Genomic DNA, 13656 nt, shown 5'->3' with positions numbered 1-13656 from the left:
GGAGTAACTAGCTCCATGTGAATGTGACTGAAATCAGTTATTACTGAGCATAAAATGTGTAATTAAATCACACTACTGGTAAAAATGTTGGTGATTACAAAGGGGTTACATCCAGATTAGGCCGTGCAGGAATGCCTTCTTTTGGCATAGTCTTATTTTTGGCAATTTTTCAGCTTTATTGCCCAGTTTAAAACATCTGTTAGAAAAGAACAAGAGTAACAAAATGCAATAAGGTACATTACTGTGATGAAGTAACTGACCGTTGCTTATTACATTTTTTACCTGTAGTGTGTAGCCTGTTACATTTCACAAGTAACCTACCCAACACTGCCCGCAATAAAGACTTAACATTATTTTTGATATTTCCACCTGCGGAAATATGAGTTTTATTTCTGGAAATGAATAAAAACTGCACATCAGTGAAAGGGCAACACCTCCCTTTCTGAAACAATTAGAGTTTTTAGGAGTGAGGCCGACACTTCTTCTATCACATCTCTCTCTGTCACTCTGTAATGCACACACAAACAGAGCTCGCACGTTTTGAACTACTTGAGTGAAAATGTATTTATTTGGCCATTTGTGGTTTGACTTCCACAAACTTTATTAAACTGAAAAAGAAAATCCAGTGAATTGTTTGAATGTAAAAGTTAAGTTTGTAAGAATATTCCCACAGGCTGAATGGTCAGTAAGGTAGTGTACATTCGGCAAAGACAAAGCTGACACACGAGGGTCATTTAATTTTCTTACTCTTAAACATTCTGTAAAATAAAAAGCAAACATCGATTAGAAAATAATCAGGTTTTCAACATAGCACACTGCAGAATTTGTACGCCCATCGTCACTTCTTCCCCTCTACCATAATGATGTGGTACCCAAACTTGGTCTTGACAGGGGGGTCTGTGTAGACCGGTTTATCCATGGAGCTGACAGGTAGGGCAAATGCTGCATCCTGGAAAGGTCCGACCATGGATCCTCGCGTCATCCATCCCAGATCACCCTGACATGACACAAGAAGACACATTGTATGCACCTGATAGGGATCCAAAGCCGGGACAAAGGTGAGTGTATATGAGCAACAAAGACAAAGAGTTCATTGTACTGAAAATTGAAACTGTGAAGCTTTGAAGGCAGCGAGCAACGCAGGAACCTGGAGTATTTATATTTATAGCTTCAGTTACCAGACATAATAAGGTCACACATAAGGACGTGAGATCAGTGCTTTGTTGCAAGTAATGACTCCAGCGAGTCAAATATTTACAGTGTCCCTGAGTAACAGCCTCATCCCCACTGACACTTCCCAGTATCTGAGAGTACACCAGTGTAGGTGTGGTGCTGGCGTGCAGTTATGAATAAGCAGGGGATGTACATAGTTGGTGAAATATAGCACATATGCTCAGCCAACTTTCTGTAATGAGTAAACGGGAAGTAAAACACTATTTTTCATCATGCTGGAATTCATTAACCATTAAGACTCGTTATGAGTTTTAGGCCTGTTCAATATATTGTTTATTGTACATCATCTCATCTATTTGTTTTTATCATGGAAATTATTGATATTAAAAATACAAATTAAACTTTTGTTAGCCTGCTAGAATAATAATTAAACCTTCTTTCTGCACACTAGATACAATTTGCTGCTATAAAAATTACTAAAGTGAGATAAGCAGACTGAAAACTTTATCTTATTAGAAAAAATAAATAAAGTTAATACAGACAAATAAAGTTTTCTTTTGGGGACATTGTGAACAGTTGCAATACTCAGTATATCGAAGCACATTTAAAACGCAATAATAATGTATCGTGACTTAAGTAAGTTTGTGATAAAATGTTATTGCAAGGCCTTTATTGATTCCCACCGCCAATTTTCTGTCTTGAAATGTATCCTTCAAAAAAGGCAGTGCTTTAATTTTAATGCAGCTTTTCCCTATCCAGAATGAAGACATAATTATGGGATTTGCTGCCATAAACAGACCCTATTTATATGACCGTATATGTACAAATATTATTGTGTTCTTTGGATTTTTCCAGTTAAACTGACTTTGCAACAATGACATTATCCACACCGCATACCATGGGATATGACAAATGCTGACTTAGTAACTTAGTTGTGACAAATGTTTCATTTCTAAATGAGTCATGATAAACAAGAGCCAAAAAAAAAAGCTGCAGAACAGATTTGTGTGCGTGTTCTTACTCCTTGTCTCGCTTTGTCTTCACTGTATTGTGACGCTACTTCACTGAAACGGACTCCAGCCTTCAGTTTCTCCATTGCCTCCATGCATTTTCCATGTTTTTCACAGAGGATGTGTCGAACCTGGGGGAGAGGACAGATCATAAAAGGCACTGTTAGACTTCCAGGAATAAATCGTGATTAAAATTCAACCTTGAACAACTTAAAATCACTGTAGACACTGTGCTTAGTAAACATAAACAGAGCATCCCAGTGGTAGATCGTGTATACAGCTTATGATGTACGTCACAAAGTTCCTAAACTTCTCCAAAGCTCATATTCATGCAGCCAAATCGTATTTTCCCAGCAATAGCCTTGAGATAAAACAAGACGCTTGAGGTATTTTCTGAGAATTAACTGTAGCTCTGAAAGTTACAAAGTGCTTTACATGTCAATAATCAAAACAGACTAGATATGAAAAAGACAACTTTTAAAAGAACTGATAAAAACAATTTAGTGTATAAAAACAGAAGAAATAAAAGACAGTCTAAATGAATTTAAACTCAAGTATAATTAGAAAAGGCTCTCTGATAAAAGTATGTTTTAAAAAGGGATTTGGAAGAGATCACTGACTCTGCCAACCTAATTTCCTCGGGCAGACTGTTCCAGAGCCTCAGGGCCCTGACAGCCAACGCTCTGTCATATTTCCTTTTCAGCCGAGCCTCTGCAACAGACAAACGACCGAACATCTGCCTGAGGACTGCAAAGTATGGCACTGAGAGGTCGGAAATACAGCTGGTAGATAGACCATGAAGAGCTTTAAAAGTAGTCAGTAAAACCTTACTAAAACATAGTGTAAGGCAGTGTTAATAGGCTAAAGCTGGAGTGATGTGATCACGTCTTTTGGTTCTGGGTAAAAGCCTGGCAGCTGAATTCTGTACAGTCTGGAGTCGATTCATACAGTTTTGATTCAGGCAAGCCAAGACGCTGTTGCATTGTTGTATTTTGAAGACTATAAACATATGATTGCACAAGCTTTGTGACATGGTGATTAAAACTGAAATTACTGTCAAACCCGACCCCAAGAAAGACGGTGACTGTGAAGATATCTGCTGACAAAGATGGAAAATCTCTAATATTAAATAATTTCAAAGGTGCAACAGGTTGTCTCTTGACTTTTTTAGATTACAGAAATTTGTACATGGTTCTTTGATTTACCTCCTATTCTATTTTTTAATCAGGCATGCCCAAGTGCAAAATCTGGTCCCCACTCTAAAGAAAAAACTTAACATTTGAGGTATCATTTCCTCCCAGCCAGCTCATCCAAAAGTGGCTTTGAGGTGGGAGGAAGAGTCATCGTTTGATAAAAAAAAAATCCCCTGTTGTGTCACATTTGACTTTTCCAGTGCAGCTAAGTGTAATAAATGTTACCTTCACAGCAGTGCCTCCCTTTGGTGCTTTCTCTTTCTTGTCAGCGTCTGCACTTCCTGAGGCTGCTCCTACACAGTTACGAGATTAAACACCAATGAAAGACCGTCACATACAACAACACTGTCGCAAACGATATGACAATGTTAAATCTTGTGAACCACATAACATTTATAGCTAGTGTACTTTAGTTCTTTGCCACCAGCTAGCTAGTTTATGTGGCTGACTTTAAGCTAACAGTTCATATCACGTCGTTAACAACAGACAGCTGATGGACCACTGACCTTTACCACCCTTACCACCTTTTCCCTTAGGTGGCATTTTAGATTAATGTTTGCTAAAATTTAAGAAATTACGAAAAAACACAGTCTGTAATAGCACGCGCTCATGCTATGTTGTGATAGACCTGCGCAGAAACCTGCGCCGGCTGACAGCGCAAGTGTTTCTTCTTCTTCGGCTACTTTTTGGTAGACTGCAGCCTCTCAATGGCCACACCGCCACCCAGTGTCATATATCAGAGCGTGCAGTCTCAGATAATACAGTCATAGTGCAATTCATACAGTGATAGAGCTGCAAAGATAAATCGATAAGATGTCATTGCCGACTATTTCATTAATAACTAACTAACTTTATCGTTACTGAAAAAAAAACAATTCATTATTATTATTCCTCCTATCCGATTTTAGGGCGTCACAGCGAGGTGGTTACTATGGCAACGAAACTGAACACAGACGCTTGGTGAGGTATGTTGACATTGACAGCGGTGCTGCTCGCCTCGTCACTGTTTTTACTGTTTTTATTAACCTTTCCTGATATGAGCCAGCACTGTGAACTCGGTATAAAGTCATCTTGAGCATCTTGAGTGGAGTGGGTGGATTCAAAGGTCAGGACCCAAGCATTAAAAAAAGCTCCAGACAAAACATGGAGGAGTATGAGACGGTGTTGTGTTTGGGCAGGGGAGGATCGGCGGAAGTGTTCCTGATGAGGCACGTGGAGCAGAAGAGCCTGCACGCGGTGAAGAGGATAAAAGTAGAGGATACAAGGAGAGCAAAAACACAAAGGGCAATTCTCCAAGAGGCTGAGATCATTAGGAGGCTGGAGCACCCTCACATAGTTAAATGCAGCGATGCCTTTGTGAACTCTGATGGATTCATTTACATTGTGATGAACTACTGCGATGGTGGGACATTAGATGACAAAGTGAAAGAGAGGAAACCAGAGGAGTTTTTCACAGAGGATACAGTGCTGGGGTGGTTTGCACAGGTCGCTATGGCTTTACATTATATACACACAGCTAAGGTACTACACAGGGACATCAAAACATCCAATGTACTGCTGACAAAGCAAGGCATGGTGAAGTTAGGTGACTTTGGGATATCCAGAGTGATGACCAACACAGCTGACATGGCCTCCACATGTGTTGGGACACCCAGCTACCTCAGTCCAGAGCTGTGCCAGGACGTCCCATACAGCTCCAAGTCTGATATCTGGGCTCTTGGCTGTCTGCTGTATGAGGTATGTGCCCTCAGACCTCCGTTTGCAGCCACAAACCTCCTGAGTCTGTTCTACAAGATCACCAAAGGAGAGTATGATCCCGTGCCCAACATCTACTCCGACAGCATCTCCTCTTTGATCCAGAGCATGCTCTGCCTCAACCCAGAAAACAGGCCAACAGCTGCCTGTGTACTCAACAGTGCTAATGTGCAACATCACCTGGAGTCTATCAAGCACACAGAGACTGGCTGGGTTAATGTGTCTGTATCTGAAGGGAAGAGCTGTGACAATAATGTAGAAGGGCAAAACACAGACACCACACTACAGCCAGATGTTCTCAGTCAGTCCCACCTCTGGGAGGAAAAAGAGCACAACACGGAGGCCAGTTCCAGTGATTTGGAGGACGAACATCATGTGAGTGATAGAGGACAAAGCCACTGTGACTGCCTCTATCCTGAGGACTTTGATGAAGATGAAAGTTTGTCCTCTCTTGAGGAGTGCAGTGAACACTTGGCGTCGCCCATAAGGAGTGATTCTGCTGAAGCTATTTGTAATGTAGAAGGTAAAGTGAAACATCTTGTTATCAGTGATAGAAGAAACAGTCAGATCCTTTGTAAAAGTACTATTAACAGTGTTAAAATATTCAAACCTGTCATTCAAAATCCTCAATAGAGCAGCAAAAGGCCCCATTGAGCCTGCATGCTCTCCTTGTGTCAGCATGGGCCCTCTCCGGGTACTCCAGCTTAACCCCACAGTCCAAAGACATGCAGGTTAGGTTAACTGGTGACTCTAAAAAAGGCCGTAGGTGTGAATGTGAGCGTGAATGGTTGTCTCTATAGCCCCATTTCCACTGAGCAGTACAGTACGGTTCAGTTCAGTTAAAGCCTCAGTGTGTAAAAATGGTGAGTAACAGTGACATCAGCGGTCAAATTCTAGATTGCAGCGCTCACTCACTCACTCCTCCCGTCGGGTAAGTGACAGTGGCCTCATAGGACAAAAAGCCTTACGCAGACAGCAGAGTTTTTCGAGTTTTTCAGGAGTATCTAGCGACGAGGTGAATATTTATTTAGGAATCTAAACCATGTTACAATATGTTATAGCTTACCAGTGAGATATAGGTTATCTGTGAGATATATGTTAAGAGTGTTTTATTTCTAATTGTTTTGGTAAAAGGAGCATTAGCACAGTAATGCTAAAATAACATGTTTTATGTGATAGTCACGGCACAGTGCGGCAAATATAGGTTGGTACAATTATAATATATGCGTTTCCGGAGTGTTCTTCCACAGGACACAGGGAGAGGAGGAAGAGGGAGAGGATGAGGAAGAGGGAGAGGAAGAGGAGGAAGACCAGGGAGAGGAAGGGGGCGTAGGGGTAGAAGCGGTGCAGTAACGGCCAGGCGAAGAGGTGTGTCTCGGCTACCCAGAGGGAAGAGGAGGAGGAGAGGATGGCAGCCTTCACAGCAGCGCGAGATGAATCAACAGATTAGGCTGTAGGCTAGGCTAACCATTTAGCTGTAGCTCTGGGATAACAGTAGTCAAGGCTAGGATAACGTTAGCACGTAAATGTAATGTTAGCCCTCACTCGAACTTAGACGAGAGGGAAAAGTAGTTGCAAGCATGAAGACAAAATGATTTTAAAATATCAGATTGAATTACCTGTCTAGCAGAAAGCAGGCGACTTCCGCATCCCTTGTGAAATCCTTCTCCCTCAAGAGTTCTTTCCACCTGGAATAAGCAACGCCAATATTCATAACATATGCAAAACATATGTGTGGTCCTCCATTTAAAGTGTGACAGAATCATAGAAGTACAAAGCAGGTTCATGCAGAAGCGCCCCGGATTGATGTTCACCTTCTCTGTCTCCAGTGACAGCAAGTTCTAGGTAAACGCGAAAGGCGAAGCGCGTATATCCCTTTTGGCCACTGTATTCAAATATGGCGATGCAAGAGGGCAGCCTCCAGCAGACCGTGCCCTGCCTGTGTATATATAGAGAAATCATTCTAAGCCTATGAGAAAGCTTCCATTTGTATGTGAATTGCATTACACTTTAGTAAATATATATTAGGTTCGGAAGTTCGGTACACTTTTTTTCCATTTCCACTGTGAAAAGTTGTGGATGGCACCAATGGAACCGTTCTGTACGGCAGCAGCTGGAGTCTGAGAAAAAAAATAACTTAATTCACTGGGCCGACTGCCGGCAACTTTTAAGGTGTCACATTAACTTGTAATATTACTCAATGTATGAGTTGATAACGTTTGTCAATCAGCACACCTTAAATGTCACTGTGATACCTTTGACTAGTACTTAAGTTTCTATATGACATATACTTTAAGTAATGACTGGATCTTCAAGCGTTTATATATAGTCATTTCGACCAGGTTATGTGAACTGCATATATTCTAAACCTCTGAGAAAAAAATTGTTGTGCAGCGTCGTTCCTGTTGGCTCTAGCAACACTAAACCCTAAACTTGCCTGAGAAGGACTAAATGCACAAACCTGCTATTTTCAAATATCCCATTAAGAGACTCTCACTGCAGACTATTTTATTTTGTTCAGAAAATGTCGGCGTGGAGCCTTGTTCTGTGGACGATAAATGAGATACAGACTTTCCTCTGTGTCAGCGGTAATGAGGAAATACAGTGAATGCTGGACGGAGCAGTGAGTGACGACAGTCCCGCCCACGTGAAAAATAACTGTTTGCGGTGGAAACGCTAGGGTCTATGTACCATGTCTGAAGGGTTACTTTTGGTTCCACAGTTACCATACCGAAAGTGTTTGGTGGAAAGGGGGCTTTACCCTCTACATGGATCCTAACTGATCCTCGTGTGGACTCCAGTTCCACTAGACCCAGTTGCTTTTTCTCCTTAGTAAAAGCTGGGATCTTAAGCTCAGCATTGTACAGACCAACTGAATCTGCTACATCATATTTGAGTATGTCTGTGCTCCTGCTCTTAGGTCTTTCAGCTTTTCAATAAAAATCTCAAAGCAATCAATAATACAGGCACATTTACGAAAGAGCTGTCTAAATGTCATGGGCATTGACAGCTTAACTTAATCTGGCCAAAACACAAGTGCTTAAAGAAGTTTTGCATTCAACAATTCAATGGTGCTTCTAAATATTCCGCTGGCAGCTGGAATTGATATCTTAAAGATACAACCAATGAAAAGGGAAGGTTCATTTTCAGCTTTTCACAATAGTTAATAGCAGTTGTTGGAAGGGAGAGAGGTTTGTACCAGTTTGCAGACATGAAATCACTAACGTTAAAGCTACCTGTAACTTGGAATATGTGGGGATTCCAGTCATTGCCTCCACTTTTTTATCATCTTGTTTAAAAGCCAGTTTATCAAATGTTCCCGAATTAATAATGTCCTTCAGCCTATGGTCTTCCTCTCTGAGGTCATTACATTCCCTTTGTAATCTTTTCCTTGCATGATTTATTGTCACACTGTTGCCCATCCTCAGTAGGTGGCTCCGGTTCAGCGTCTGACAATGATGACAGTTCTAGGAGGACATTCACAGCATCTTGTTTTGCAAGACAGATGGTACCCAGTCAAGGGACGACGAGTTATCAGATTTGGTACCTCTAACGATACAAAAAGTGATTATGTCCAACATTTTTCAAGTTATAAGTTATGTGTTAAGTTAGTCAGGTGTATGCCATCATTCCTGGAGACAGGTAACACCCCCTTCCTTCCAAAAACTGCTGTTAGCTGTTAAGACTCAAAATGAACATTCCTCTTAACCAGATAACTTATCTAGCTAGTGTAACGTTAACTCGTCAAGACCACTGGAGTTGTTACGTCGGTACATGAAAACAAACCATATCAGAACGATTACATAAAGCGCTAAAACTACAATAACTAAATTGCTCAGTGTTTACTTGAGCTCACCTTTGACGAAATGTTCGCTGCAAAGACGTGTGTGCTTTGATGGTTGCCATTCTTGTCCCTCCCTGGGGACAGAGGCATGTCTAATAGCACGAATCCCCAATCTCCTCTCTGGGTTTTCTTTTTCAGACAGAACTCTGTATAAGAACAACCTTGCCTGTTCACTGCATCCGACTGAATGGCAACTGCCCGGCATTTTTCACAAAACAAACCACAAACCTGCTAAAAACTTACTGGACGTGACGTCTCGTGAAAACTATGAGTAAAACAAAGTAGTAGTGAGTGTTATTAAGCCCCATCCCCCCTTTTAAAAATGAATTTCAGGCACTGTTAATGTTAGATAGACCTTGTTCCTGATCACCAGCTCGTAGAAGTTGAAGTGAAAGTTAAACTTAGATTGTAAAATACTGATAAGTAGCTCCAGCTAACTTCTCTGACACCCTACGCTGTCTGAATTTGTGTTATTGGTTCACTCAGTTTTAAAGTGGGAATGCTCAGCCACAGTGTTGACTACTTATTTGACTCATGATGCGTCTTATGGCATTTAAAAAAAACTCAATATGAACATATTACAAAGGTTGAAACTTGATTTTCATTGGAGGGGCTCTTTAAATGTTCTATCAAGAAAGTCATTTGTGCTTTTTTTTACCAGACATCAAGAGAATAGTTTAATATTATTCTCACTGTCTGAGACTGATAAGCACCTATAAGCGCCAAAGCTATACATCTATACAGCTACAAATCAAGGTTTTAATAGGTAGTTATGTATATAAACAGGAATGATCAAAACAAAAGCCTTCAACAACTCTTTCTCTCTTACAGTATTTCCGGAGGCTCCTGATGTCTCAGACCAAGAGTATCCAGATGACTTTGAGGAAGCTGAGGTGGAAGAAGAATATGAGGATGAAGTGGCCTCGGTTCACAGTGCTGCTCTTCGGCAGCCCCGTGACGATGCGGTAGAAGAGGAGTTTCAGCTTTGTGATGCTGGAGGATTGACCATTACACTGAAAGCACTGAAGGAAAAGGGCTAAAAAACTATCAGAAACTCTTACAGTTTAATAGACCACAATGTGAAATAAAGGAACCTTAACAGCTGGAACAATGACTTATCTGACAAAGGCCTTATTTATTAAGTGTTTTCTGCACCAGGACACCAGGCCTTCAGTGTCTGAGGAACAGTATAGGGCTGAAATAAGACGTTTACTGCTAGATGACGTTGAAAACACTTGGTGGGGCTAGAGAGAATGAATGAAGTCCTGTTCAGTGTGTGCTGTTACAAATGGCTGTTAAGTGACGTGGATGTCCCTGAGTGCGGTTTCTGATTAGCGTCATAAGGACTGCTGGTAAAGATGAATAAATGAGTAAGCGGATTATTTTATAAAATACAAATAGGAAATTTGGTATTCAAGCTCTTACAGTATCTGAAATCACTTTATTTTTATTCTTCAGTAAAAAAAAAGCAACTAACTTGTAAACTACATTTTATATATCACAGTATGACTAAAAAATATAAAAGCACCAGCAGGAGGTTCAAATCTTTAATTTGGATTCATAACTTTCTTCATACCTATTACATATCCTAATGCTTCACACTGTATGTTATTCTCTCAGCTTTCTCTTTCAGTGTTCTTTGTCATGTCATCACATAACATTTGAAATAAAACAGCCTTTCAGTGCTTATCTTTGCCTCAAAATGAGATAAAAACACAGTTTTGCATGCAGCTAGGCCTTCAAAGGAAGTATGTGGTGTGTGCAGCTTGCCGCAAAGATGTTACAGTATGATAACATCTTAAATACATCTAAAATTAAAAAAAAAGGAACCAAGAAGAAGAAGCATATGTATGAAGAGAAATACATATAAAAGCTGTATGCGCGCCTTCCTATAGAAAACACAGGTTGGCGGCAGTGCAGTCTGCCATCGACAGACCCAGATTTAGCTTTGTGATTGTACTCATCCACAGCAAGAATCAATTATACCTAATATGAAAACACCCTTATTCTGTCGTAGCGTTCTCAGTTCTGAAGCAGAGAATGCACCCATATACAGGACATTCCCCTGGGTGCTTTCCCAGTTCATTGTCTATGGAGCAGCACCAGACTTTATCCTTGATGACATCACAAATTTGAGAATTAGCGCTCTAGTTTTCGATTCAGGGAGAGTTGTTAATGTTTACCAGGAATGAGCGAGTACTTCATTATCTGTTTCTGTATATGTGTCTGTTTGAGCAACTAAATTATCTGTATCCGTATCTCTACTCGCAATGGACGGGGGTTCAAACTCAAAGTGGGTGGGACTTAAACCAGAAAAGGTAGGAACTAAACAGAAGTTGTTATTTTAAGCCTGCAATTGACCCTTTGCTAAGTCCCGCCCCCGGACATAGACTGGCCAATCATAACGTAGCATCAAGTCGGCTCAGACCAGGGTCCAATAACATCACAACTGTGCTCCATTGACCCTATTGCAATCGGTTCAGATTTTGTCAGGCTGGTTTTGTGGATTTGGAGCTAAATGTTGTGCCTGGGGCACATTGTGTATTAATGATACTCGTTACCTGGAGAGGTTGGAGGTATCTTCCCTGTTCCAAAACCAAAATCAAACCCTGAAAAGTGTAGTTAGCTATCTAGCTACTGAAGATATAGCCTACTGAATGTATACACATGCTGCTGTTGTTTTTTAATGATTATAATACTGAAAAAAAGACTGACCCTGCTGTACAGGAACCAGTGAAGGGAAGCAGGGAAACTTTGCTGATATTCAACCTGCTGTGTGGCATCGCATTGTGTGCATAAGAACAGTGACTTCCATTGGAGCTCCTGGCGGTGGCACCGGGGCGAAGCCAACCACCGTTCATCTGCACACACTGCGATGCCACACAGCTGGTTCAAAATCAGCAAAGTTTCCCTTTATATTCATTGTCTGTGGAGGTTCACTTTTACACTGTGATCTGTAGCCTATAGTTCGGCTTTAGCTTCTAACTATCTTTGTCTTTTTAACCTGTTGTTGCTGCTGAGTCAGTTTGACGTCCTGGATATATCCTTCAAACACAGACTGTAGACCCCTCTGTCTGCTTCTCTCTGGAATCACTATTTCATTTTTCCAAAACTATGATAATATTTCTTCAGGGAGTGCAGTTAGTTACAGTGTGGGCTTCATGCTTACTCCGACAACTTGTCGGACCATTAAGGGCAATTGATATGGGTTGATCAGAAGTTGCTATACTTAGTATTCATTAGAAAACAATTTACAGAACGGCCTCAGAATTGAGCTTTGAGGATTCACAAAATCTTCCCATTCATGAATCAGTGACCGCTTGTGCTCAATATAGAAGCATTGGCATTTGTTTTTTTTTCTCTATTCATTTGTTCAGGTCTAATTTTCAACTTTATGTTTTTAATGGAGCCACTTGTTGACTCAAAGAAAGACTTCAAAAGTGCAGTAAGTTATAGAGATCTCACTAACTAACTAATTTTGTGTCTTGTATCCCAGTAAGTCCCTTTTCTACTCGCATTAGTGATTAGATAATACAAATTCAGCAGAGGAAACTCAACGCGGCTCGCGGCCTTCCTTTGTCATCATTGTACGTTATCTCTACACACTGATTTGCCCTTCCCTTCATCCTTTGAAGTTCTTATCCTTAAAATGACCTTGTAGTTACATTATCGGGAATAAAATTGTTGGCCTTTAAAGCTTATTTGTTTCAGAAAAGTACTCTCCGACCCTGTACACATTCTCACCACACACACACACACACACACATACACACACGGACACACAGGTTATCACTCTCATTGTCAGCTAGTAAGCATTTACTTGCATGCACTTTGTGAGACAGCAGACTGGTAAGGTGTGAAGCAGACTTCACAAAAATTATGCTTTGCCAGGTCCTACGCTTTCAGTCACATTTCTTTACTGTACTGAGGTTAAGCTTTGAATGTGCCAAGCTCAAGGTTAAATGTCGTCTCAACGGAAATGCACAATTCAGATTTTATCAACACACGATCTCTCAAGAGTTGACCAAAGTTTTTCCGCGCGCGCATTCAGCAGTCTCAGGTTCACCCACTTGCATGACACCTACTAGCAACATGCAGGTCCCATTTTGAGAGATCAAACACACGCACCTTCATCTTTCCATTAGTGTAGACTGCACACATCACTGCAGGGGTAACTAACTTTTCCTTTTCAAAACCAAGTAAAATGTTTCCCGCATGAGCAGAAAATCCAACTGCGCACATCCTTAGTAATCGGTTTGTGATGGTGAGGTCACTGGTTCATGTTAACAAGCACCGTGCAAGCATTTGTGTTTGTCTGCAGCCATCACCATGGACTGATTACTCAACAGGGCCAAGAGGGGGGCTTTAGGGCATCAGTACCATAACATATGTAACCCTGACACTTTTAAGCAGCTGGCTCCGAGCTCTACCAGGTCTCTGAATGGACTAACAACCGTCTAACCAACACGTGTTAACTCAACATCACCATTAAAGCAAACAGCATGTACATGTTGGGTTGTGTTGATATGCAGAGGCCTAGACCGTGGATATCTTTGGAGACAATCTCCATGTATTCCTGACAACTAACAGCAAGAGGTTAAATCAAAATCCTCCATCAATTACAACCATATAACTCGAGCCCCTCTCCCATGGAGCACAACAGCAAAAGGGGCGGCCATGT

General features: G+C 41.0%; 2 protein-coding genes across 2 annotated transcripts; one reads left to right on the top strand and one right to left on the bottom strand.

The window, feature by feature from the left end:
* Window positions 1-548: 548 nt before the first annotated feature.
* On the bottom strand, window positions 549-4041 carry pin4 (protein (peptidylprolyl cis/trans isomerase) NIMA-interacting, 4 (parvulin)). The gene is made up of 4 exons (XM_033632722.2): window positions 3883-4041; window positions 3602-3669; window positions 2195-2314; window positions 549-997 (listed from the first exon to the last, which is right to left on the bottom strand). The coding sequence occupies exons 1-4, from the start codon at window positions 3917-3919 to the stop codon at window positions 839-841; spliced, it is 384 nt and encodes a 127-aa protein (XP_033488613.1). The 5' UTR covers window positions 3920-4041; the 3' UTR covers window positions 549-838.
* A 319-nt stretch (window positions 4042-4360) lies between these two features.
* nek12 (NIMA-related kinase 12) lies at window positions 4361-10642 on the top strand. Its single transcript, XM_033633844.2, has 2 exons — window positions 4361-5654; window positions 9807-10642. The coding sequence occupies exons 1-2, from the start codon at window positions 4520-4522 to the stop codon at window positions 10013-10015; spliced, it is 1344 nt and encodes a 447-aa protein (XP_033489735.1). The 5' UTR covers window positions 4361-4519; the 3' UTR covers window positions 10016-10642.
* Window positions 10643-13656: the final 3014 nt, after the last annotated feature.

Source organism: Epinephelus lanceolatus, chromosome 7, assembly GCF_041903045.1.
Source record: "Epinephelus lanceolatus isolate andai-2023 chromosome 7, ASM4190304v1, whole genome shotgun sequence".
NCBI classification, from domain to species: Eukaryota; Metazoa; Chordata; class Actinopteri; order Perciformes; family Serranidae; genus Epinephelus; species Epinephelus lanceolatus.
The sequence above is the reverse complement of the archived record's forward strand: the minus strand, read 5'-3'. Positions and strand labels throughout refer to the sequence as shown.